This window comes from Scomber scombrus, chromosome 19, assembly GCF_963691925.1.
Source record: "Scomber scombrus chromosome 19, fScoSco1.1, whole genome shotgun sequence".
Classification (NCBI taxonomy): domain Eukaryota; kingdom Metazoa; phylum Chordata; class Actinopteri; order Scombriformes; family Scombridae; genus Scomber; species Scomber scombrus.
Genome location: NC_084988.1, coordinates 7,190,615 through 7,213,969, shown reverse-complemented (window position 1 = coordinate 7,213,969; position 23,355 = coordinate 7,190,615). Strand labels below are relative to the sequence as shown.

General features: G+C 37.8%; 2 protein-coding genes across 3 annotated transcripts; one reads left to right on the top strand and one right to left on the bottom strand.

The window, feature by feature from the left end:
- The first annotated feature begins 107 nt into the window (after positions 1–107).
- rmnd1 (required for meiotic nuclear division 1 homolog) lies at positions 108–4,977 on the top strand. 2 transcript variants are annotated; one of them, XM_062440630.1, is made up of 12 exons: positions 108–219; positions 789–1,249; positions 1,348–1,453; positions 1,543–1,618; positions 2,108–2,147; positions 2,300–2,400; positions 2,495–2,601; positions 2,690–2,754; positions 2,911–2,987; positions 3,361–3,481; positions 3,704–3,820; positions 4,307–4,977. In XM_062440630.1, exons 2-12 carry the CDS (start codon positions 800–802, stop codon positions 4,337–4,339), a joined length of 1,293 nt encoding a protein of 430 aa, XP_062296614.1. In that variant the 5' UTR covers positions 108–219; positions 789–799; the 3' UTR covers positions 4,340–4,977. The 2 variants fall into 2 exon arrangements, with proteins under 2 accessions (XP_062296614.1, XP_062296613.1); XM_062440629.1 differs by having other exon boundaries at positions 122–219; positions 774–1,249.
- A 1,519-nt stretch (positions 4,978–6,496) lies between these two features.
- akap12a (A kinase (PRKA) anchor protein 12a) lies at positions 6,497–14,622 on the bottom strand. Its single transcript, XM_062440838.1, has 3 exons — positions 14,518–14,622; positions 12,394–12,493; positions 6,497–12,222 (listed from the first exon to the last, which is right to left on the bottom strand). The coding sequence occupies exons 1-3, from the start codon at positions 14,620–14,622 to the stop codon at positions 6,497–6,499; spliced, it is 5,931 nt and encodes a 1,976-aa protein (XP_062296822.1).
- Positions 14,623–23,355: the final 8,733 nt, after the last annotated feature.

The window sequence follows — 23,355 nt, the reverse complement described above, 5'->3', positions numbered from 1 at the left end:
TGCAGCTTCGCAGCAAAGTTCTGCCTGTGAGTCAAAGCTCAGGGCTTAAATACCCATAACAGTCTACCATTTTCGTCATCACCCCAAACAGGAAGTACTAACACACCTCCTTGGACTGTCATACATGCAGCTTGTCATGTAGCTACATTTTTGTCTTTCTGACTCCTTCAGTCGTTTCACCATCGGCTTGTTTAATATCGCTCCTTTGTTCAAGTGCAGGTAAGTCAGCTGACGGCCAGCAGTCACATGTTATACTTACACTGTGATCTGTATCTGCATGCTTCTCACTGCTGTGTAACCACATGAAGTTAACCAGTACCTCCAGGTACATTACTGTGTGTGTTTCTCCGTTATTGTTCATATTATTCATGTAAGATGGCTCATACTGAAGATTTTAGTTATAATATCATTTGCAATAATTATTTTGTTTACAGAAAGCTTGTGATGTGAAATTGGGATGCTTTATATTTAATGATGCAACTCCTGTTTGTGTCTAGGGTTGCAACTATCGATTGTTTTCATTATTGACTTAACTGTTAATTATTTGTATTGATTAATCGACTGAGTTTTGGTCTATAACATGCCATAAAATGGTAAAAAAAAAAAACTGTTTCTCAAAGTCCAAGAGGCAACCTAATGTCTTTGAGGTTAGTTAGAGCAAGATCATTTTGGCTTTTTTTTCTTTAAAAATAACAAAACACTTAATCAATTATCTAAATAGGTAATTTATTATCTGTCAGTGGACTAATCAATAAATGAACTCATTGTTGCAGCTGTGTTTGTTGCAGTCTGTGGAAAGATGCTTCTGCGGACACTGTGGTCCAGACTGGGAGCTCAGCTGCCACTGGAGAGGAAACCAGTCTGCATCATTGCCTCTTCCTGTCTCTCCCAGTCTACACAACCACACCAGTATGAATACAAGCCCAGGACTCACTCAAACTGGTCTGGTTCTGCAGAAACCTCTCCAAGGACCTGTTATTTAAATACTTTTCATCATCAACAGCAGAAGAAGACTATAAGGCATGCTCTGCCTGCGTTCGGTGGATTTAAGACTCTTAGCAGCACCTTGTTTATTGACTCTGGGATGCTGACAAAAAGTGGACAGAAGCGTCTGTATACGTCAGACCTCATAAAGCCTGTATTAAAAACTTTAAAACCAGTCTCAGTGCCTGCTGGGAAAAGGGTTCCCAAAGGACCAAGAACAAAACAACCTTCCAGAGCCAATCAGCCTGCCGTGGATGAGGACAAGGTGATGCGGCCAATCATCGGATGAGTTATTGATACTTTTAATATTTATACATGTTAGTGTTTGAGTCAGTTATTAATTAAGGTGTCTTTTCTCTGTAGGTTATGATGCAATGTATTGCCTATGCAACAGCAGATCAGTACCACTTGCCAACACTTTGCCATGACCTGATTAGCCACGGCTTCCATGAGATAGCTTTGCCAAGAGGTATGAACATTGTTCCAAAATTACAACTTTTCAGGGAATTTTATTGTGATGCTTGGAACAATTTTATTTATTTATTTATTTTATTTCAGATGCTTCAAACATCCTTGTGATAAGCACAGACATGGCTGCAAAACCAGAAGACAATGCTCATATGTTCTTCTTCAGGTAGAAAAGAAAGTCATCTGTTTTAGGTTTTGTCTTGATGATGATACACTCTCCAATATTTGAGGAAGTAATATTTAATATGCAATGATTTTAATTGGTTATAGGCAGTGCTGTGTATCAAACCTGAACACTTGAGGATCAAAAACTGTAAAGCATCATTTTGGCATTTGTTTACTTATTCTTCAGTCAAATATTTCCTGATCAAAATAATAACTTAATAATGTTTAGATTGTGCTTTATTGAGACAGAGCTCATGTTTGAGTGCTTGCATTAACAATACACACCACATTAAATACTGATTCACTGAGAGGTTTGGCATATTTTATTAGATTAAAAAAAAGAAGTTATAGAAAGCCATATTTATATTTCTTAATTATTTATTTGTGATCGCTACAGAAACTCATATATTGCATTGACACTAGTATTGAAAAACTTGTTACAGTTTTTTGTTTTAAATAATGGACTGACTTTCCCAATCTGAAATTTCAGGGAAGGATCTGTAGTTTTCTGGAATGTTGAGGAGAAAACGGTAAACACATTTCCAACCTACTACTTTTGCACTTCTCGTATCTGTGGTTTTATTTTATATATATATTATATAATATATATTAAATGATTTTGTCTACTTCTCAACTGCAGCATACTCATTTGACACATTTACTTTTTTCACGGTCTTTACAGATGAAAAAGGTGCTGAGAGTATTGGAACAGCATGAGATCCAACCTTATGAAGTAGCGTTAGTGCACTGGGAAAATGAAGAAATCAACTATGCTGTTTCAGAGTATGCTGATGTCCACTTTTGTTTTCTTTTTGTTTATTTGTACCTCCAGACGTTCTCTATCTTTATTTTAAAATTTGAATCATTTCTTCCTTAGGGGAAATACAAAGCTTGAACGTGGCAACTTTATTTTGAGTGACAACATTGATGAACATGAAGCTGTTTTGGAGAAATTTGCATTTTCAAACGCATTATGTTTGTCAGGTGAGAACCTACATTTTAACTATAAGTCATTAACATTTTATTCAGGCTGTCCACTGATTTTTTTTAAACCTTTTCCTTCCTTTTACAGTGAAGCTGGCAATATGGGAGGTCTCATTAGACAACTTTGTAGAGTCAATTCAATCAATTCCAGAGGTACGGTCATCACTTACCAGCAAGCAGCAAGAAATTATGAATAATTGATTATCTGTAATGCTTGTCTGTCTGTACAGCAGGTCATGCTGATGAGATTTATCATTTCTTCAACATAAGTGCTCTTCCTAATGTCCTAATTTATTTATTTTTCCTCAGACACTGAAGTCTGGCAGAAGAGTTAAGTTGTCCTCTGCAGAAGTTATGCGGAAGATAGGAGAGCTTTTCACGTTACGGTAAATTCAGTTTTCTCTAAATAGCACTTCTGTGAGAGGCCTCTGTAAGTATTCCATTTTTTTGTTCAAAGTTTTAACAGCAAGCCGAAAACTTCTTATTATAACTGTAAATCAGCTTGGAATCTCAGATGGCTGTTTTTTATCTTTAAAGTTGGGATTATTCAGTTAGATTTTATCATTTTAAATGTGTAGACATTCATGTACGGTTTCTTCACTCGTAGTCTTATCACAGAGAGGCAGAGAGGTGTGCCTAGAGGTGGATGTGGTTGAAACAATACTTGGTATAATACGTGAAGGACACTGTATTAACAAGAGCTATTCCTGTAGTGTGATTTTTAACATTTCTGTTTGTTTTTACATCCTCCTCTCACAGACACTGTATCAATCTGAGGTCAGACCTTCTCATGACACCTGATTTTTACTGGGACAGAGAAAATCTGGAAAAACTCTACGACAAGACCTGCCAGTTTCTCAGCATCAACCGCAGGGTCAACGTAATGAAACCAAATGTTAAAATATACACATTTGATCTTATTTCTGATGTTATATTTTCTCAGGGTGCTTAAAATTATTTGTTTCTGTCTCCTCTTCAATGTTTACTCGGCATCCATCAACACATCCTGTTCAGATTCCTCCTCTGTTTGTTTAACAGGTTATTTTGCTTTTGCTTCATGGTCACAAGCGTCCTCTGTTTTTATTATTTTTCTCTGTTTTAGGTCATGAATGAGAAGCTGGAACATTGCACGCAGTTGACAGACCTGATGAGGAGCCACCTGAGTGAGAAGCACAGCTTGAGGCTGGAATGGATGATAGTCATCCTCATTACTATTGAAGTAAGAGAGATCAAACCCTTTTTTATTTTGAAAGTGAAAGAATGATGATGTTTTGAATCAAAGTTTTCTTAATCAGATCAAACCTAGAATCTGCACTTTGCAAACGCCCTGCAACTATTACAGCAACTGTATCTGCCCATCTGTCATTTAATTCTAGGATAATTCAGCATTTGTGTGCCTCTCTCAGGTGAGATTTTGTACAGCTTGGGTGCCATGGAATGCAAACATCATCAATGTCATTTATTCCACCTCTATTTTTCCTTGTTTGACAAGGTTTTTTCTCTTTTTACTCGAGGTTTCTCCCATTAAACGGGGAGTTTTCCTTGCCATTGTCGCCAAGTACTTGCTCATGGGGGCAGTGTTGAGTCTCTGTAAATTAAAGAGTACAATGTAGATCTGCTCTGTGTGAAAAGTGCTTTGAGAAAACTTCAACTTTAAAATAGTCAAGGAAATAATGTTAAATCTGTTGCTCTCTTTTCATTGTAGGTTTTGTTTGAACTTGGAAGAATGATCTTCTAAACTGCACACAACGATGCACAAATCCAAAAATAACAGTAGAAACTACACAAGAAGAATGCTGCACCATACAAAGGTACTCTGTCAGTAATACAATGAACTATAATCATCACATGGACCCAAACAATTTTGAATGTCTTACTGTTCATGTTGTACAGTATACTTCCTACCTTTCAACAACATAAAGTACATTTTTTTGTCACAATTTCTTTACTTTTATGCTAAAGATGATAGTTTGAAGGGGTGTCAGGTTTTTATATACATTTGCTACTTGAAGAAAGTGTATCTGGGACTTTTTAAACTGTTGGCATCAGCTGACAGTGTTTTTTTTTGTCTTGTTTGCTGAAGTTATGTGCTCAAGAACTATAATTTAATTTTTACATCATGTGGAAAGTCTACGAATCTTGTTAAGTATGTAAGATGCTGTTTTTAAAGATATATTTGGAGCCTGAGGGACTCAACATGTGGTATCATTCTTGTGATTCAACACAAGCAGTAGAAAAAGAAAACCATGAGAGGCACAAATTTATCCAAACTCATCAAGTCCAAGAACTCCAAACTGAGTGCTGTGTTGTCGATGATCCAATAAAGCATTTGTGTTTGAATTGTTTGCCTGTTATGTGTTTGCATGGAAAATATGATATATAAATCAATAAAATTTTGATTTTTAAAAAATGTAAAGCTTACCTATGATTACAACAACCGTCACTATGAACACAGACAAGAAAAAGTATTCATTTGCTCAAATAAAATATTTTATTAATGAAATGTATATGTAAATATATATATAAACACAGGTAACTCAGGTTTATGCCTATTTAGTCATTAGTTAAGATGACATTATTTCAGATCAGCAGGAATTTTCCATCAAAGTCAGTAAATGTTCAAAGGAAACAAACTAACCCTAACCCAACACAAATCTTGCAACCTCAATTTTTCTCTCAGCTGTAACAACACTAGAGCTCAGTGAACAAACACATAAACAGCTGGGAAATAGGATGCGTAAAGCTGCCATGTTTGTTTACATTTAAGGCTCTGCTTATTATAACTATATTAAAGATAAATACGTGTATGAAGATTACTTTGAACTGCAGTTTTTTGCATAGTACAAATCAAAAATATAGTGAAAATTAATATTTTTAGAAACAATGCCATGCCAGTCAAACATTCTTTTCATGCTCTTGTTTTAAAACTGGTCACAGTATAAATTGCTTTAGTTTCAAAATGAGTACAACTCTTCCTATATAAGCATTAAAATGTACTGTACTGTGTCATAATGTACAAAGTAATATACAGTAATACTATATATCTTTCATTATGTTCTGGTCTGTATTGGTTTACTTGCATAGATCCCATAGGAATAATACAATGTATATAAGTGACATAATTAAACAAATAATGACTGATAGAACAGTTACTGAACATGGATGATAGTTAAAGTTGTGAAATATCTACATATATACTATAAGTGTGTCAAGAGAAATGAACGTTTGTCTTGTGTCTGAGTCACACAGATTTCTGAAAAAGCTCATTTTTCGAACACTTTCAAACATTTTACCATAAAAACATCTTAGACATGTACGTTCAAAAGCAGAATGAGTTTGATTTGTGTGAAGAAACATGAAATATGTTTGAAAAGACCTGATATGATTAGTAATCAAAATTGGACTACATATCAAACAGCTGATTAAATTCACCAAGTTCAGTGTTACACCCCTAAAATCACATTGCATGCCCCCTGAGAAGATGAAAACGTTCACAATGTATGCCTCTGCCGGATCTCTTTCGTTAATCACACACTTTGTAATGACATTAATAAAATAAATCTAAAAAACTCCTTTCACCAGTAATTCTTGTAATATTTTTGGTTGAAAATCATGTCAAATAACAGCAGCAAAATGCTGTTTCCTGTAGTTTTCCTCAACCACAGTCAGTCCTTATCTATAATGGCTTTTTGAACATTCTTAAAAACTTGAATGGCTTCCTTTTTGATCGTCCAACCTAGAAAGAAAGAAAGAAGTATGGCAGGATAATATTAGGAGATTTTCATAAATATGATTAAAGAATCATACTCACAAAAAATGTTAAATAGTAATTTGACACTCAAATAAGAAAACATGTAAAAGCTTACCAATGGTTGTCACTGAAGTTGGGGGGGATTTAATCCCACTCCATCTTGGCGTCGCTTACAGTTGCAGTTTCAGGGTCCTCCAGTGCAACAGAAAAATCTTCACCTTCACTCTCAACTTCACATGTTCCTTCTGTTTTTTGCACTTCTTGTTGACTTTCTTCTGCCTCCGTATTGGAACTAGGAGGCGTTTCAAACTCATGTTCGAGTTCTAACTTTTCTTCTTGGTCACCGTCTTTTTCACGTTCCGGGGATTCCTCAAGAGGGGACACCTCTGTTTCCTCTTCAATGTTTTCCTCGGCATCCATCCACACATCCTGTTCAGATTCCTCCTCTATTTGTTTAACAGGTTCCTCTTCTGTTACTTCTTGGTCACAAACTTCCTCTGTTTTCCTTATTGTTTCTGTTGTTTCTGATACCTGGAGGTTGGGGATTACACTCTCTGTTGATTTGGTTTCTTCCACTGGTTCTACTTTTTCCATTGCTTGGATGCCAACATCCAACAGGACTGGAGGATTTGTGATCTCTGCTAAATGTAAGGTTTCTGCTGTCCTCGTGATTTCTGTTGCCTGAGTAGCAGTCTCAGTTAGTTCTGTCTGTTTGTGGTTCTCAACTGGATTTGTTTGCCGTATGGGTTCTACTTCCTCTACTGCCTGAACTCCGACCTCTGACACGTCTGTCTGTTTGACGGGTTCTGCTTTCTCTGTCGTAGGTGGTGGGGAAACAGGTGCCTTTGTCTGACCAAACTGTATGTTAAGTTTGAATTCTAACGAAAGGGTGGAGGGGGACTCCACATTGCCTATTGACGAGATTATTCCAGTGTTTTGGGGGACTACTAATCCAGTATTACTAGGTGTGGCAATCTGTCTTTGGGCAATCTGTGGTCCTTCAATGGTGTCTTCATTGACTGTCTTGATAAATAAATCCTCTGATGAGCATTTTGCATCTTCTGCTGTAACGGCTACTTCTGATTTTTGAAGTTCAGCTTTAGTTTCCTCCAAATCCTCCTTGTGAGATTGTATAGAGACATCTGAACCTCCTGGAATATCAGGTGTTTGCATGATATCCTCAGACACTTGTTGGTCACTCGTAATTGCAGAGGTATCACCTGTGATAACAAGCCCTTCTTCTTGTCTCTCACTTGATTTTTCAGTACTCCCCTCCATCTCTTTTTGATCATCCACTTCACTTAATACACTTTCGACTATCGCATCATTTGGCTGTTTTATAACTTCTTGCTCCACGTTGACATCTTCATTCTGAACATTGGAATGAACATCTACAGATTCAGGTAGTGTCTCTGGTAACTTCTCCTTCACATGTTGAATAACTTCTTGAATGGTCACCTTGATTTCCTCGTTAATTAGTTCTTCTTCAATCTCTGAAATGGCAGAGAGATTATCTACTTTTTTCACAGTTTCATGACAAAGATCTATGATTTCTTTGTCTTCTGTCACTACTACCTCCAGCACTGTGTCCACAATTGTATCAGCTGATTTGATATGGACATCGACCACCTCCACTTGAATACTGTGGTTGTCCTCAAGTTCTACCAATGGCACGTGCATCATCACAACCATACTGCCTTCTTGTGCTATCTCAGCCTCATCATCTTTCATTAAAGGTGTTGCAGTCTCAATTTGGTCCTTGAACTCTTGTTCATTTGCCACTGTTTCAAGTAAGGGTTCATCAATGCCTAATTTTTGCTCGATCAAAACATCAGGTGTTGCAGCTGAGACATCACTAACATCACATGTGCTTACTTCCACCAGTGCTGCATGTTCAACGTCAACAGTCTTCATCTCAGCTCCTTGAAGTTTACCTTCTTTTTCTCCCTCAACACTTTCTTGCACTTCACTAATAAGCACCTCGTGTTTGACTTCCTCTGTAACTGCAGGAATATCCCCACAAAGTAGTGGAGGTTCCTCAGAATTCACTGTCTTTTCTACGACCTGAGCAGTACTTGTTTCCTCATTAACAGCAGACACATGAACAGCTGTTATTGTTTGTAACTCATCTACAGCTTCAGGGGTTTGGTCTTCCTCCTCAACCTGAACATCTCGTGGGACATCATCAGTGGTGTCCTGAGTTTGCTGCTCTTGGTTTATCTCTAATGACTGGTCCAGTTTTGCCACATCTTCATTCACAATTTCCTCTGAAGCAATGACATCCTCTGTTTCTGGTTTGGGAATTTCTTCTGCTAACAGTGTTTGTTCTTCAAGTTCCTGAGCACTACCCTCTTCAACACTTTCTGTAACTTCTTGTTCAGACGTTGGAGCTTCTGCCCCAGTTTCTGTTTCAGTCATAGTATCTTTTACATCACATGGTAATAGTTCTTGTTCTTGGTCGTGTTCAGTTTTGGCAGCTTCGACTTGCACTACTTCTGACTCGACACTGGCTTCAGTTGCCTCTTTTGGTTCTTCTGTAACTGTTTCTTCTGCTGAAATGTCCTCTGATTTTTCTTTCTTTATAAGTGATTCGACACTACCATCTTCTGAATCGAATTTTGATGCATCTACAGCCTCTACTTCTACTGGTTCTTCGTGTTCAGCTTTTGATAGATCTACTGGCTCAACACTGACTCCAGTGAGAGGCGCTGTTTCCTCTTTGATTTCCTCTGTTGCTGTTTCTTCTGCTGAAATGTCCTCTGATTTTTCTTCCTTTATAAGTGATTCGACAATACCATCTTCTGAATCGAATTTTGATGCATCTACAGCCTCTACTTCTACTGGTTCTTCATGTTCAGCTTTTGATAGATCTATTGGCTCAACACTGACTCCAGTGAGAGGCGCTGTTTCCTCTTTGGTTTCCTCTGTTGCTGTTTCGACTGTTGTAATGTCCTCTGATGTTACTTCATTTTCAAGCGTTTGATCACGACCTTCCTCTAAATCTATTGTGTCTTCTTTTAAAGTTGGTAAAGCCTGTAATTCCTCCAACACAACAGCTGAATCAACCTCAGCTTCAGCTTGATTAGTGATACTCTGTACATTTTCATCTTTTGTTTCCAACTGTAGTTCCTGCTCAATAGCTTCATCCTTAGTTTCTTCCACTTCTGTAGCAGCTGATTCTGCTTCTTGGGATTTCATTTTTAGCTCTATTTCAGTTTCATTTGCGCCAACTATTAGCTCTGGCTGTGAAATGTGGACCTCATGAACTTCATCTACATCAATGTCAGCCTTGTCAAACTCCTCAGTAGGAACCTCAGATACAATTTCTGTAGAAACAGCTTCAGTGATTTCAGATATGCACTCCGTTTGGGCTGTTGCTGCAAAGTTATTTACTGCTTCCAGTTCTTTCACATTTAGACCTGTGTTTATGGCACTTGCACTTGATTTTCTATGTATTTCCAGGAGTTTTGGCTCCTCTGTTTCAAATGTTTCAAGTACTTGATGCAAGACAGAACCAACTATTCTTTCTGCGCTCATTTCATCTGAACACACTGGGACCACATTTCCATTTGACGTTGTGGTGATGGTTTCCACAACCTGGTGGAGAAGTGTGTCTGTTTCCTTGACGTCATACTCTGCTGGGACTGGTGTAGTGTTGCCAGATGTTTTAGAAGACTCTGATAGCTGGGAAACTGCAGAGATCATCTCAGTTTCATCTGCCAGGGTAGTGTCTAAAGGCTCTGGTGCAGTAATGGCCTCTGACGTGATTTCTATCAAGTCCTCTGCTATAGTGTCGTCTCTAGCTGCCTCTTCAGTTACTGAAGCTGGTGTGCCCATGGTCTCTGTAATTGCACCCTCCTCTGGGATATCACTGAGTTGTTGATGTTTACTAATTGATTTAAGGTCATCATCTTCTTCTTCATTTGTGGCAGAGGTGGTAGGTGCCTGATTTTCTAAAGCATCATCATTGTCTTGGACTTTCTTTCCTTCAGTCTGCAGATCATCACAGGGTAGGACAGGCTCAGCCATCTCATCAATGAGGTCTTGCTTGGGTTCATTGTCTGCTTCCTTGGGTACATGACTTTCTACATCTGCCTGTGATTGTATGACAACATCCGTCTCAACTGTATCAAACTCTGACAATGGAACCACAGCTGGTGTCTCAGAGTCCTCATCACCTGAAGCTACGTCCTTATCAGCCTCATCCGAAGACACTTGGTCTTGCTTTTCGGCAGACTTTCTCTTTTTTCGGTAAGAGGATTCATCTTGAGCAACTTCACCGTCAGAATGAATATTATCTTTGCTTTCTTCCTCATTCTTGCCTTTCCTTTTGGGGGTGATACGTTTTTTAAATGATTTCCATGTTGACCCTCCATCACCCTCGGAAGGACTTCCTGCTTGTTTTGGGGATGAGGCTAAAATCTCATCAGCCTCATTGGAACTTTCTAAAGGCGATTCAGCACCTTGCTTTGCATCGTCGTTCTCACTTTGAGGTGTTTCGTCCTCAGAGTCGGATGTTTTCCGGCTCCTTCTTCTGCCAGATCCACACAAAACAGCTTCCCATGAAACAGACGAATCTTTCCTTTTTTTGCTCTCTTCTGTGCTGCGATCTGATATTTGCTCTCCTTCACTTGGCTTTGGCTCCTCTGAGCCTGGGATTGGTGTGTCTTCACTGCTCAAGGAGGACTTCTTCATTCGCTTTTTCGGAGTCACAAGTTTTTTGAAGGAGGCCCATGCACCATCCTCCTCTCCTGCTGCCTCTGCACAGGGTTGTACCAGACTTTCCTCTTTCTGGTGCTCTGCTGACTCGGTAGATGACAGGACATGATCTGAAACGTGTTCTCCAGAGTCAGACAGTTTTGCATCACTTGATGTCCTGCTTCTCTGCTTTTTGGAGAGTTTCTTTAAACTAGACCCTGACAAGAGCCTTTTTAGAGGACTAGCCTGAACTTTGTCCTTCTCTTGAGAACTCAGAATTTCAGGCTCACTGACAATTACAGTTGATGAATCTGCAGGAGGTAATTTCTCTTCTAGCTCATTTTCTCCAATTTCGGGCTGAGCCGATGCTGCTGGCAAGTTTTCTTTGTTTTCTGTCTCAACTGCCGCTGCCTCAACACCTAGACTAATCTCTTTTTTATCCTCTGTCGCATCTACAGCCTCCTTTTTCCCCATGTCCACCAGTTCTTTCTCAGTTGTCTCATCTTCTGCAGTCTTCTTCTTTTTCCGTAGTCCAGAAAAGATTCCAGTTGTAAAAAACCTTTTAATTGGAGATACAACTACATCTTGATCAGGACTAAGTGAAGATGTGGTATGTGGCTCTTCAGGTGTTGCATCCTGGTTTGTTTTTTCATCTTCAGATTCAGGTGAACTTGTAGCTGTATCTGCAATATCAGATGACGCTTCTTCTTTGGCTTCTGTTGCTTTTTCCTCTGCATCTTCCAGAACATCATTGGATGTAACATATGTCAGGGTAGGACATGTTGAATCATTATCATTAGTCTCCTGTGCTATGTTCATATCAGTATTCAGTTCATCACTTTCACTTTTGGCTTCGGTAGCGATGTCCTCGACATCACCTGTTGATTCTTCCGTGTTGCTCTCAACAGGCACATCTGTTGCTATGTCACTTTTTTCTCCTGAACCTCTCTTTACTGTCAATTTCAAACCAATGTTACTGAAGAATTTCCTAAAACCTTCATTGATGTCATTCTGCTTTGCCTCCATGTCTGTCATTTCCATGGTTACTTCTTCGTTAGCATCAGCATCATTAGGTGATTCATTCTCAATAATGTTGACATTTTCTGATGGTGTTTCTGTCTCTTTAAGTGACTTTTCTGTTTCTGAAACATCTTCATTTTGACAGGGGGCAGCTAAACCAGAAAAGAAACAACATAAAATCACTTGGATTGCAGGAACTGTACAAAGTAACTAATGACAACAATGAAACTGCAGCAGCTGTACTCCATCAAGTTATGTGTCTTGTGAAATTATGCTGACACTGTCTTTCAATATGGACTAATACACAGATTATGAATACCCACCCTCTGCAGCAAACTCATCCCCACAGTAACCATTAACTTCTGCTATCGAATCATCTGCCTTTTCGTTGATCTCGGAGATCTGCCCATTGTTTTTTAGAGGCTGAAACAAAGCACAAAACAAAGAATGTACAATGTGCCTTTGCTCTTGTGGCAAAAATTAGATTATATGTAAGCTGAAATCAAACCACTTTCTTTTGTTCAGCAGTAGTTTTTAAACATTTTCTTTAGTTTGTGGTCGTAACTATGTAAGCACTGGTTTTAGTTAGAAGAAAAATATACAGGAAACCATTCTCAGTTTTTACCATGAACAAATCTGTCACAATTTGAGCTTCTATGAAAGCAAACAAAGAAGTTCATTCCTTGATTAATTGAGGGCTCCAAAGTCCTACAGCCTCAGCACACTGTAAACAAACAATACAATCTAGTCACTATTGGTTGGGTGTGATGGTAGCTTTACAGTTTAACAACCTCTAATTGTCCCAATTTCAAATCCGTGAGCCAGATTAGTCGGGAAAGTCTGAGCAGGGGTTAGGGAACAAGGAACACATACTAGTCGTTAAACTAGTGTGAAATAACACACTGAATTAACAGCTATAAATATACTATCGCTGTTATGGTAATGGATTTGTGCACCTGTTAAAACCACTGTTAGACATTAATAACTGCACCCGTAAAACCCATTCAGTTTAGATGGCCCATGATTTATTCTTTACTTCATTGCTGGGTGGCTTGTAGTGGCCTTTTCTTAATTTTAATGTGTAATTATGAGGTCTAATTCGATGACAAGATGACTAGAACTCGGCTTTAACAACATTGATATAAAGATAAAAATAGCAACATTTCTAAAATGAAACATGAAAGGTAATAATATGATTATGGTTGTGCACTGATTTTCACCGTTGTACATGCACGCACCTCGCCTAAATTAGGGCCTGTGGACAGACATGTCTTTGTTTTCAGTCATCCAGAGCTAATAAAAAAGTGCCACTCAAATGGATCATACTTAAAGTATAAACAGTTTAAGCTCAGAAAGTTTTTGAGGACTAAACCGAACTAGCGCTGCAAATAAGAGTGACACAAAATAGTTTGGGCTTTTAGATTAGTCGGATTAGTCAGATTAGTTTGACAGTAATCATAATTTGGTGAAAAACAGAGTGGATTTTTGGAAATAACTAATTAATTTATTAAATTATGGAATTTTTTTCCTTTTTGAGTGTTTTGGAGACTTTTAACAGAATGTTTTGCCCCTTATTCTATCATTAAACTCATTAAATCACATCAGTCAAATCACCTGAAACAGAGGTCAAATGTACCATTAAATGAGCACAATTTAAATACTTACAGCTCATAAAGCATTTAGCTGTCTCATGGGACAGTGCTGTCTAATTGACTTCCTTCTCAGCATGACCCAGTGATCATGTTGTACACAAATAATCAATGTTGCCTTTTGCTGAGTGCAGCTAAGGCGAAATTCATTCTCTCCCTTGAGCTTTTCTTATTTTCCTCTTTGAGTGAAAGGTTATTATTCCTCCATGCTGTTTTCTTATTCATCTAATGCAAACCATTACATGCACAACAACAAGGTCTTCAGATGAGCAATAGCAGCTCTTATTAGACTAAAACTAAAAACTAGTATGTAGCCTACAGTCTCTAAACTATAACACATGTGCAACAGCTTCACTTGTGTGTTAATACGATGAATTGGTGGTAATGCATTTACTGTGCACCTGCACTCAGCAGGAAGATAATTTAATAAATAGTTGCTTTCTGTTGGAAAGCTGAAAAAGCATTTGCATCCATTAGAAGACACTATCAGTGGCAAAAAATAGTCAAATGTGACAAGGACTTTTCTCTTTATGTTAGGGTTAATGGATATGTTGGCAAGCAGCACCTGCACTGTCCTGACAAAAACAACAGAGTCCAGCCTCAGCATTTTTATGAAGAGAAAAACTGACTGGCTTGTTTTGACAGTGTTTAGAGGCTTTATACTGAATAAGCTGTTACTGCTTCTGGAAATCCTTAATGTGTACATAAAAAGGAGAAATCGTAATAAAGAAGGTAAGCATGGTGTTATGTGTTAGCAGCATGTCAACAATCTGAATCTGTGGGGAAATTAGATGATACCTTCTCTTCAATATGCTGCTCAGGCTGAGCATCATCCACTCCGCTCTCCTCCTCAGCCGCTGCATCCTTCTTGCCCTCCCGTTGCGCAGACTGAGTGTCTCCCATTATCGGAACTGCAGCGCTTCACTTTCCGGAATGAGCCGCACCAAGTGATGGAAATATCCCAAATGTGCACGATCGCAGCCCGGTAGCTCCGTGAGAGCGCGATGGGACGGTCGGATCTCAAATGGTGCAGCATGAATCTTGAAAAGTCTTTTTTAGCCAAACACCTCCCTGCAGGATCACATGAAGCCTATGAGTCTGGCCCGGCCCGGCCCGGCCCGGCACGCCTCTCTCTGCATCAAAAAAAAGAAAAAAAAATAACTGCAGAGAAAACACAGCCTATCCTCAGATGACTGAAGCAAATGTCCCAGCAACAAGCAAGCAAGAACCTGCACCGCTGTATGTTCTCATCAGGGGGGGCAGTTCAGTTTGAAGTTACAGAAGAAAAAAACAACAACATTTAAATCGTTTATCTGAAGCAGGATGCAGAAATAAAACATCAGATAATGATGACTTACTTGGCTGCACTTTGATGCAAGATGATAAAACTAGTTGAAACTAGAGAGCTCGATTGCAAACCCCTAATAGTTTGCAGATTTGTCAAATGAAATTCATTATTTCTGACCATTTGTTTTCAAAATATACTTCTTAATTTTCCATAAACAGACACAGTTGCCTTACAGGGGAAAATGCAAAGTTGTGATCCAGAGATTCAGTTAATATGATTTTTTAAAACTGCATCATTTAAGATGCATAAAACCGTCTTGATCATACAGACAATTAACATATTATTCAATTTTTGTTAATTTTATACAAACACTATGCATTAATCAGCATCTTAAACCTGTTCAGGTCAGTGTGTAGCATGAACTTGAACTTTGTAAGGGGGAGGTTAAAGCCACCTGACAAATGAGTGAGTTAATTTCATTACAGGTCTGTCATGTCAGCTCATGACAGTTAAAACCGGCTGCTGCTGCTGTCGCTGCTGCTGCTATTGCCGGATCTTGGTCAGTCTCACAGGAATAAGTCACCACCTCTTGGATTAATGTGTTTATGTAAATGCTGTCTGTGGTATGCAGTGTGTATTTGGTCACCCATCAGATTCTGTGACCTGCAGTGTTGGTTAGGTTTAGGCAGGAGGAACGAGATGGTTAATAGGGTTAGAATATTAGGACAGGTCACAGAATCTGATGGGTCACCAAATATATGAACATCAGCTGTCCACATAGTGAAGAAAGTGCACAGCTGTGTTCTTGGATGATGCTGCAGCTCTGATATACATCTTTAACATATCATGATAGAAGAACAATGCTCTTGGTTGTTTTTGAAGCAACACACATGGATGTGAGCAAATTCTTTGGTAGCACAAATTACAGTGAAGCAATGTGTTGTTAGAATTAAAATCATCTGCACAAGTTTTGAGGAGAAAAAAAGCTCTAATTTCTCATTAAAGAGGGCCAAAAACAGAGCGTGTTTTCTTTTGGTACCACTTCCTTATAAAAAAGGGTTTATAAGTTTGGAATTACTAACTTAATTAATAGTAAATAAATTACTTAATTCTTCTGACCACTTATTTCTGGAAAAGAGCTGCAGACAACTTATAATTGCAGATTGATGAATGAAACGTCTAATTAATGACTTGATATTTAACCACAAAGCCATGAACCCATGAACATTTAGTCATGCAGAATTTATAACTGCATTATCACCAAATAAAAAGGATAAGTGACTGCCAGTGGTTGTGGAAACCCAACTTTTGTATTACAAGAACTATTGTCACTAAAGCCATCACTCACAGCTCTTTATATGGTGCCAACATTGTACTACAATTTCTACATTCAGAATAAGGAGGTTATTATTTAACATTTCAAAAAGAGCTGTTAATTTGCCAATCAAAAACATATAATATTAAGATTGCTAAAAAAGTGTAAAGATATCTTTGGAAATGAAGGTTTGGAGCAAATCTCTTTGGACATTGATGTTTTATAAATTGAAAGAAAAAAACAAAAAACTGCAAAATGTTGGAAAATGTAGACTCACAGATAGCATACTTGATATATAAGTTTATGCAACTCGTGCAAGAGTTCATACTGAAAAACTAATGTGTCAGTCTTGTTGTCATCCTAATAAAGTATAGCATGTAGGTATATTTCCTGATTTACCAATGAGCCTCTTTAATAGTCATAAAATGAAATCACAACAGTATGAAAGCTTATGGAAATTATTAAAGTGTTGTCAAGCAAGACGTTTTTCTTGAAAATGAAAATCAACTGACTGGTTGAATGTAACTCTGGGGCAAAACAGTCTTAATGTAATTTGGAGATTTAGCTGAGACATGTGGGCAGAATATCATGAGCGGGCCAAGCAAACACAAAGCAGTCTGACTCGTCTCTTCTTCGTCTCTCAGGTTGTCTACGCTCCCAAGACTTTCTCCAGAAGTAGACAAGGCAAAGCTTGACCTTTCATTAAAATTGACTTAGATTCAGATTCTTGAGCATGGAGGGATAAACTATTAATATTTCTGTTTTATTAATTTATCCTTTATTTACTGAAGTAAAGGAACAAATGCTGCTGTTGTTGAGCTGACATAATGTGCCCTGTTTCTGACATCATGTGTGGCTCTTCAATGAATCAGGCAAAACTGAATTGATTCAAATGTTATTCATGTGCTTTTATGAACTTGTATGATATTGATGATTAAATTAAATATTGAAGTGTAAGGCGCATTATACACACCCTTTTACTGTATCGTAAAAATATATTGAATTAAGACACTGCTATAATGTTTCAAATCCAATCATGACATATAAGAGAGTTTCTTAGATAGAGATGGCTAACAATTTAAAGGAAAAAAGAATTAGAGTCATTACCAGTGGCTCTGTGAAGCTGCACTTTGGCACAGCAGTGCTTGGAGCTAAATGCTAGCATGCTACCAAGCTCACAATGACAAAACTAACATGGTGAGCAGGTATAATGTTTACCATGTTCACTATCTTAGGTTACCAGGTTAACATTCTGACATTTTCTAATTAGTACCTAATAAAGCCACTAGTTATGCAGGTATGTGGTCATAAATTTAAGTATTGGACAATTTAAAATTTAAGGGATCACCAAAGTTATTACAATTCATCCTGAGGAGGATATGACTGTGTGCAGCAAATCATGGCAATCTGGCATTAGAGGAAACATCAGGGTACCATTAAAGTCATCAGGCTTCATTCTATGGGGGCCAGTAATGCTTATATATATTTTAATTTCAATCCTTCCAATGGTTGTTGGGATAGCACAGTCTGGACCAAAGCGGCGCACTGACAGAGAATACCAACATTACCATTCCCAGGTCTACGTCACTAGTGTGGCTTAAGAGTGTCTCAGTAAGGTGTTGGGCCACCACAAACCTTGAGGAGAACGTCTCTGGAACTCTTCTTGGGGAATGAACACCATTTTTCCAAAAAGCTACTCCCTTATTTAGTGTTTTCATGATGATGGTGGAGAGCTCTGTTCAACACTTTGCTCCACAATCTCTCTTAGGTGTACAACTGGATTAAAATCTGGTGACTGTGAAGGCCACAGCATGTGATTCGCATCATTTTCATTCTCATCAAACCGTTCAGTCACCCCTCTGTTCTGTATGGAAGCATCTGAACTTGATGCTTCTCCAATCATTGATTCAGGTTTTCGCTTTAATTTGCCACTTATACGCCTGTATGTCCTCGTGTGTCCAATGTTCATTTTGTTAAATATAATTTTCTTGCATTGAACAAAGTTTCTGAATCCATGGCAGATATAGCCTCAAACCCTTTAAAATCTGTGATCCCTGCTGTGATATCCTGTGTTTTCAAGTTGTCAATATTACTGCAGAGAAGACAAAAAGCAGTACTAACATAGCAGTGTGAGTGTGCCATCCTGACCATAACCATGCCAGTGCTTTTCTTATGTAGTCCAAACCATTTTAATCGTCAGGTGTGAGATCATCTGTGATCGTGTCTGTGTTCCCACAGTTTAATTATAACATAAAGAATTTCATCTGTCTTCCAAACATTTTCATAGATGAAAAAAAAAAGCATAGAAAAATGATCATCCTCTGTCCCGTGGGTTGTTTGTATGAATTTACCGTACAGTATGTCCATCCCGCCCATTCTCATTAGCATGATATCTCAGGAGCACCTTGACAGAATTGCTCCAAATTTGGTACCAACGTCCACTTGGACTCAATGATGAACTGATTAGATTTTGGTGGCCAATGGTCAAAGTTCACTGTGACTTAATGACAGTCAGCTAGTAGCTATAATCTGGCGTACTTACATATCATGTAGATGTTTATTAACATGCAATGTCCCTCAAAAAAACAAATCTAATCATATACATTACTGTCAAATGAAATTGTGCTCTCTGTAACACACATGCACAAGTACATAAGTGGTACAACTTCAAGGTAGAATGTGCACCTGTACTGGGCCTAATTTTGATGGGAGGACAATTTCTTAGAAATGAGTGAACATAGTGCTGTGGGAGCGTAGGGATAACCCCGATAATCTCTGTGCAGGATTTTGACACAATTGTGACACAATTTTTTGCTCATCAGGATTGTTCAGGTTGAGCTGCGATTTCTAGACATTCTTGGATCAGTGGCAATAAACAGTGGTGGATTGTAACTAAGTACATTTACTTAAGTACAATTTTTAAGTACTTGTACTGTACTTGAGTCTTTTCATTTTATGCTACTTTATACTTCAACTCTACTACATGTATATGACAGCTTTAGTTACAGATTCATTTCTTTCATAAAATAACATAATGTAAAGCCAATAAATGACTGCATTGTTACAAATTAAAGTGGTTACCAAACTTTTTGGCTCGTGGTGCCTTACATAAAACCAGTGTGTATTTGTGTCTCTGTCATGTTTCAGATGTCTATCAGTTGTTCTAGACATTGTTGTTTCATCTCACATGGTCTTAAATAAGTAACTGTTTGAGGCCCAAAGAGATAAAACCCTCTAATATTTCGCAAAATTGCCAATAATCAAAGAAAAGTTCGGACAAATTAATCAAAATGTATAATGTAGGAGAACTGGGTTTTTTTTTCTTTCTTACCCAATCTATCATCTCAAGACCCCTCAGATTTATCTTGTGACCCTAATAAAGCTCCACTTCAGGCAGCTACAACACTAACATGCTGCTTATGCATTGAGACCAGCAATACTAAAGATTGTACTTTGTTAAATGTGTTTAATATATCACATGAGTAAGTCAATTTAGCTTATAATTCTTCTTTGTTTTTACTTGCTTATTTGTTGTTAGTATTTTTACATAGTATTGATACTTTTATTTGAACAAATGAGCTAAGATCTTATTCCACCACTGGCAATAAAGCAAAATCCCTAACTGTTGGAGCAAATGCTACTGTGTCTGTGGTCCAAAACCTTGTCTGAAAAGAAGCGTGACCCACATTTCCTTTCCGGAGTTTTTTTTTTCAGTTTACGATCAACGTCATTTTCTGCAAATAGGAATCAGCAGCTAATAATTTTCCTAGTATTCCCCCATTTCCTTTTCTTTATTTCAGTGGTGATTAGAGTAGATTTTGTAATTGAAATAATGTGTCTCATTTTAGAGAAGAAATGCCTTCATTCTAGACAATATAGTACATTTTAAAGTATTTTTTATGTGACTTTATACTTGGATGTACTTTAATAACCTTTGTAAGAAAGCCACGTTTAACTAAGGCAACAGCCTAGTAGACACCCGTCTACAGAGTCCTCCTTATCTGAATATGAGGTTAGGTTTACTTCAAACAACAGTGATGTGTCGACACAGTTCAACAAAGTGAGCTCTTGGGAAATCGCCGAGCTGAGAGACCTCTCCAAACCCATGACAGACATTCATGTTAATCTGATCAGATTTTCACAGACACTGGTGCTGTTATGTGAACCTCAGTATGAAGCTAATCAGTTGAATTAATTAGAGTCACTACTTTGGGTAACTGAAAACAGCTGATGTTTTCTCCACCGATTACAGCAACCTAACTCCTGAGGCCTGAGGCAATATAATGTAATAAAACCATTTTTAACTGTTTATCAGATGAGACCCGGGCTATTATTAACTATTCTTTTCAGACAGGTGTTTTTCCCCCCAAACCCCTCTTGAAGAAAAACATCTGCAATTTTAGACTAATTTCTAATCTTCCAATTTAGGGCAAAACTTTTTTATGCAGCTCACTGATTTTCTTACCTTAAACTACCTTTTTGAAAAATTTCATTCAGGTTTTCAGGCCAATCACAGCACAGAAACGGCTTTGGTAACAGTTGTAAACAACCTTGTAAACAACCTTTGGTAACTCTCTGTCCTTGTTCACCTTGACCTGCGTGCAGCATTTGATACAGTCTACCACAATATCGTCAGACACAGTACATTAATGTGTTAGGCTCTCTGGCACTGTTCTTAAGTGGTTTACATCTTACCTCACAGGTAGGGAGTTTTTTTGTTGCCTTCAACCAAAATGCTCGATCCTTGTTCCAGTCCTTTTCAATCTGTGTCAGCAGGAGACACTGCATCAATTTTCACAGTTATGCCGATGATACTCAACTCTATATCGTTGTCTCCTGATGACACAAGCCCTACACATGCCTTCCAAAAGTATATTTTAGATATGAATGCTTGGATGGCTCATAACTTCCTTCAGCTCAGTCAGGATAAAACAGACGTATTTGTCATTGGAGCAGAGGCACAAAGAGAGAAACTGAACTCCAAGTTGAACTCACTGGTGCTCAGGCTAAAAATGTTGGTGTCATCATAGATTTTAATTTAATTTTCAATGTCCAAATCCTGAATGTGTCTAAATCTGCCTTTTATCACTGGAAAAATATTTCCAGAGTGTGTTTGCTTTTCTCCCAGGCCAATACTGAATGCTTTTAACACTAACAGGCTGGACTATTGTAATGTTCTCCTTTCTGATCTACCAAAAAAAGCATAGATCACTTTCAACTTACAACATTCAGCTGCTTGTTTGCTGAGCAGGACCAGAGGGAGAGCACACATTACACCTGCTTTAAAATTGCTGCACTGGCTAACTTTTAGTTTTACCATTAATTTTAAGATTCTTTTATTGGTCTACAAATCACTAAATGGTCTCATTCCTGACTACTTGTCTTGTATGGTTTTATGATGTGTGCCCTCTTCATCCTTCAGGTCAAGGTGTTCTTGCTGTTCTACAGTGTGTGTTGGTATTGAAATTCAACTGTGTAGAAAAGGTACATGAAATACTTGCACATTTGGCATTGTTTTAACTTGCACACAAAAGACAAAGACACACAAAAAGAGACAAATTACTCATGCTGGGTTATAGAAATAAAGTTATAACTAGAAGTGACAGTTAGCCTGTTTATACATAATGTTTCTAAGCAGCAACATCAGTGAGACAGACCTATAAACTTACGTATAAAATGTTTATTTGTTTAACAATATTGTCAGTATTGTCACAAGACAGACTGAAAGAGGAAATGTTGATCTTCCGACCTATTTTTGTGCAACAATTATGAAGTAATAAGATTTTCTTAAAACAGACTAAGTGTCTACAGCCTTTTTTAGGCACAGTGGTGCTATGAACTAAATACTAACATCAGCATCCTAATATGTCCCACAATGCTGACATGCTGATGTTAAGCAGGTGTATTGTTTACAGTGTTTAGCATCTTAGTTTAGTGAGTTAGCATGTTAATTTGCAAAAATTAGAACTAAACCCAAAGAAGAGGGTTGATGGGAATGTCATTCGTTTGCAGGTATTTGGTCACAAACCAAATTAATGGACAATTTTGACTTGTCTGTGTAAACTTTCATGGCAAACTATCCAATAGTTGTAAAGATATTTCCCTAAGAGCCAAAAATAGTAACATGCTGGTTGCCTTAAAGGTAAAGTTGGGGAATCCCAACACTGTTTCCATACTCTTGGAACAGTGTCTGGAAAAAAAGGTCATGTTAATCCATCCCCTAATTGTTGAGTTATTCTAATCTGGGTCAAAGTGATGGACCAACCAAAAATTGTTGTTCCTAGAGCCTTATCATTAGGATAGCTCATTCAAGGCCCTATATTATATGCTGTTTTATTCAAATATTGTCACAAATGTGTGCAAAACAATGTGTGCTGCTTTCAAATTAACAAATGTAATAGATCTTTGTCCCCCAGTTTAGCAGATTTAAAACCTGAATCAAGAGTAACTTCTTGTCCCTTTCGTGAACTGTTTCATCGTATTTCAGTCTGGTAGTTTTGAGCCACTGAGAAGCACTGAGGAGTGCATACAAGGCCAAGTTAGATTCCACCTGATCACATGCTCGGTTCCTGAATGGTGAACAGTATACATCTACAACTCAGGCAATGGAGTTTATCAATAAAAACATGCTGCTCAAATTGGAACCAACTGACTGAAGAGATAACTAGATTTAAACTAGAACTTCTAATTTGTCATGTTTTTCAGGCTGAGTTTGGTGTAATGCAATTCTTTGATGAAAGTTTGCAAATATTTGTTAATATTCAGACATGCAAACTGTCAAAATAATGAAAACATGTTTATAGAGTAAAATTAAAGTGGCCTGTATGTTTTTTTCCTAGTATAAAACAGCAGAAGGCCTAAGTGTGCTTCTAAAATGTTGAACATCATCATTATCATCATCATCATCATCATTATTTTTTATATACAAATAGTTTGAAAACTCTTTCTTGTTAATGACGGAGTTAATGTCAGAGTTGTCTTGTCATTACTTTTGCAGGTATTTAAACACCAGTAAATATTGTGTAAATGCAGC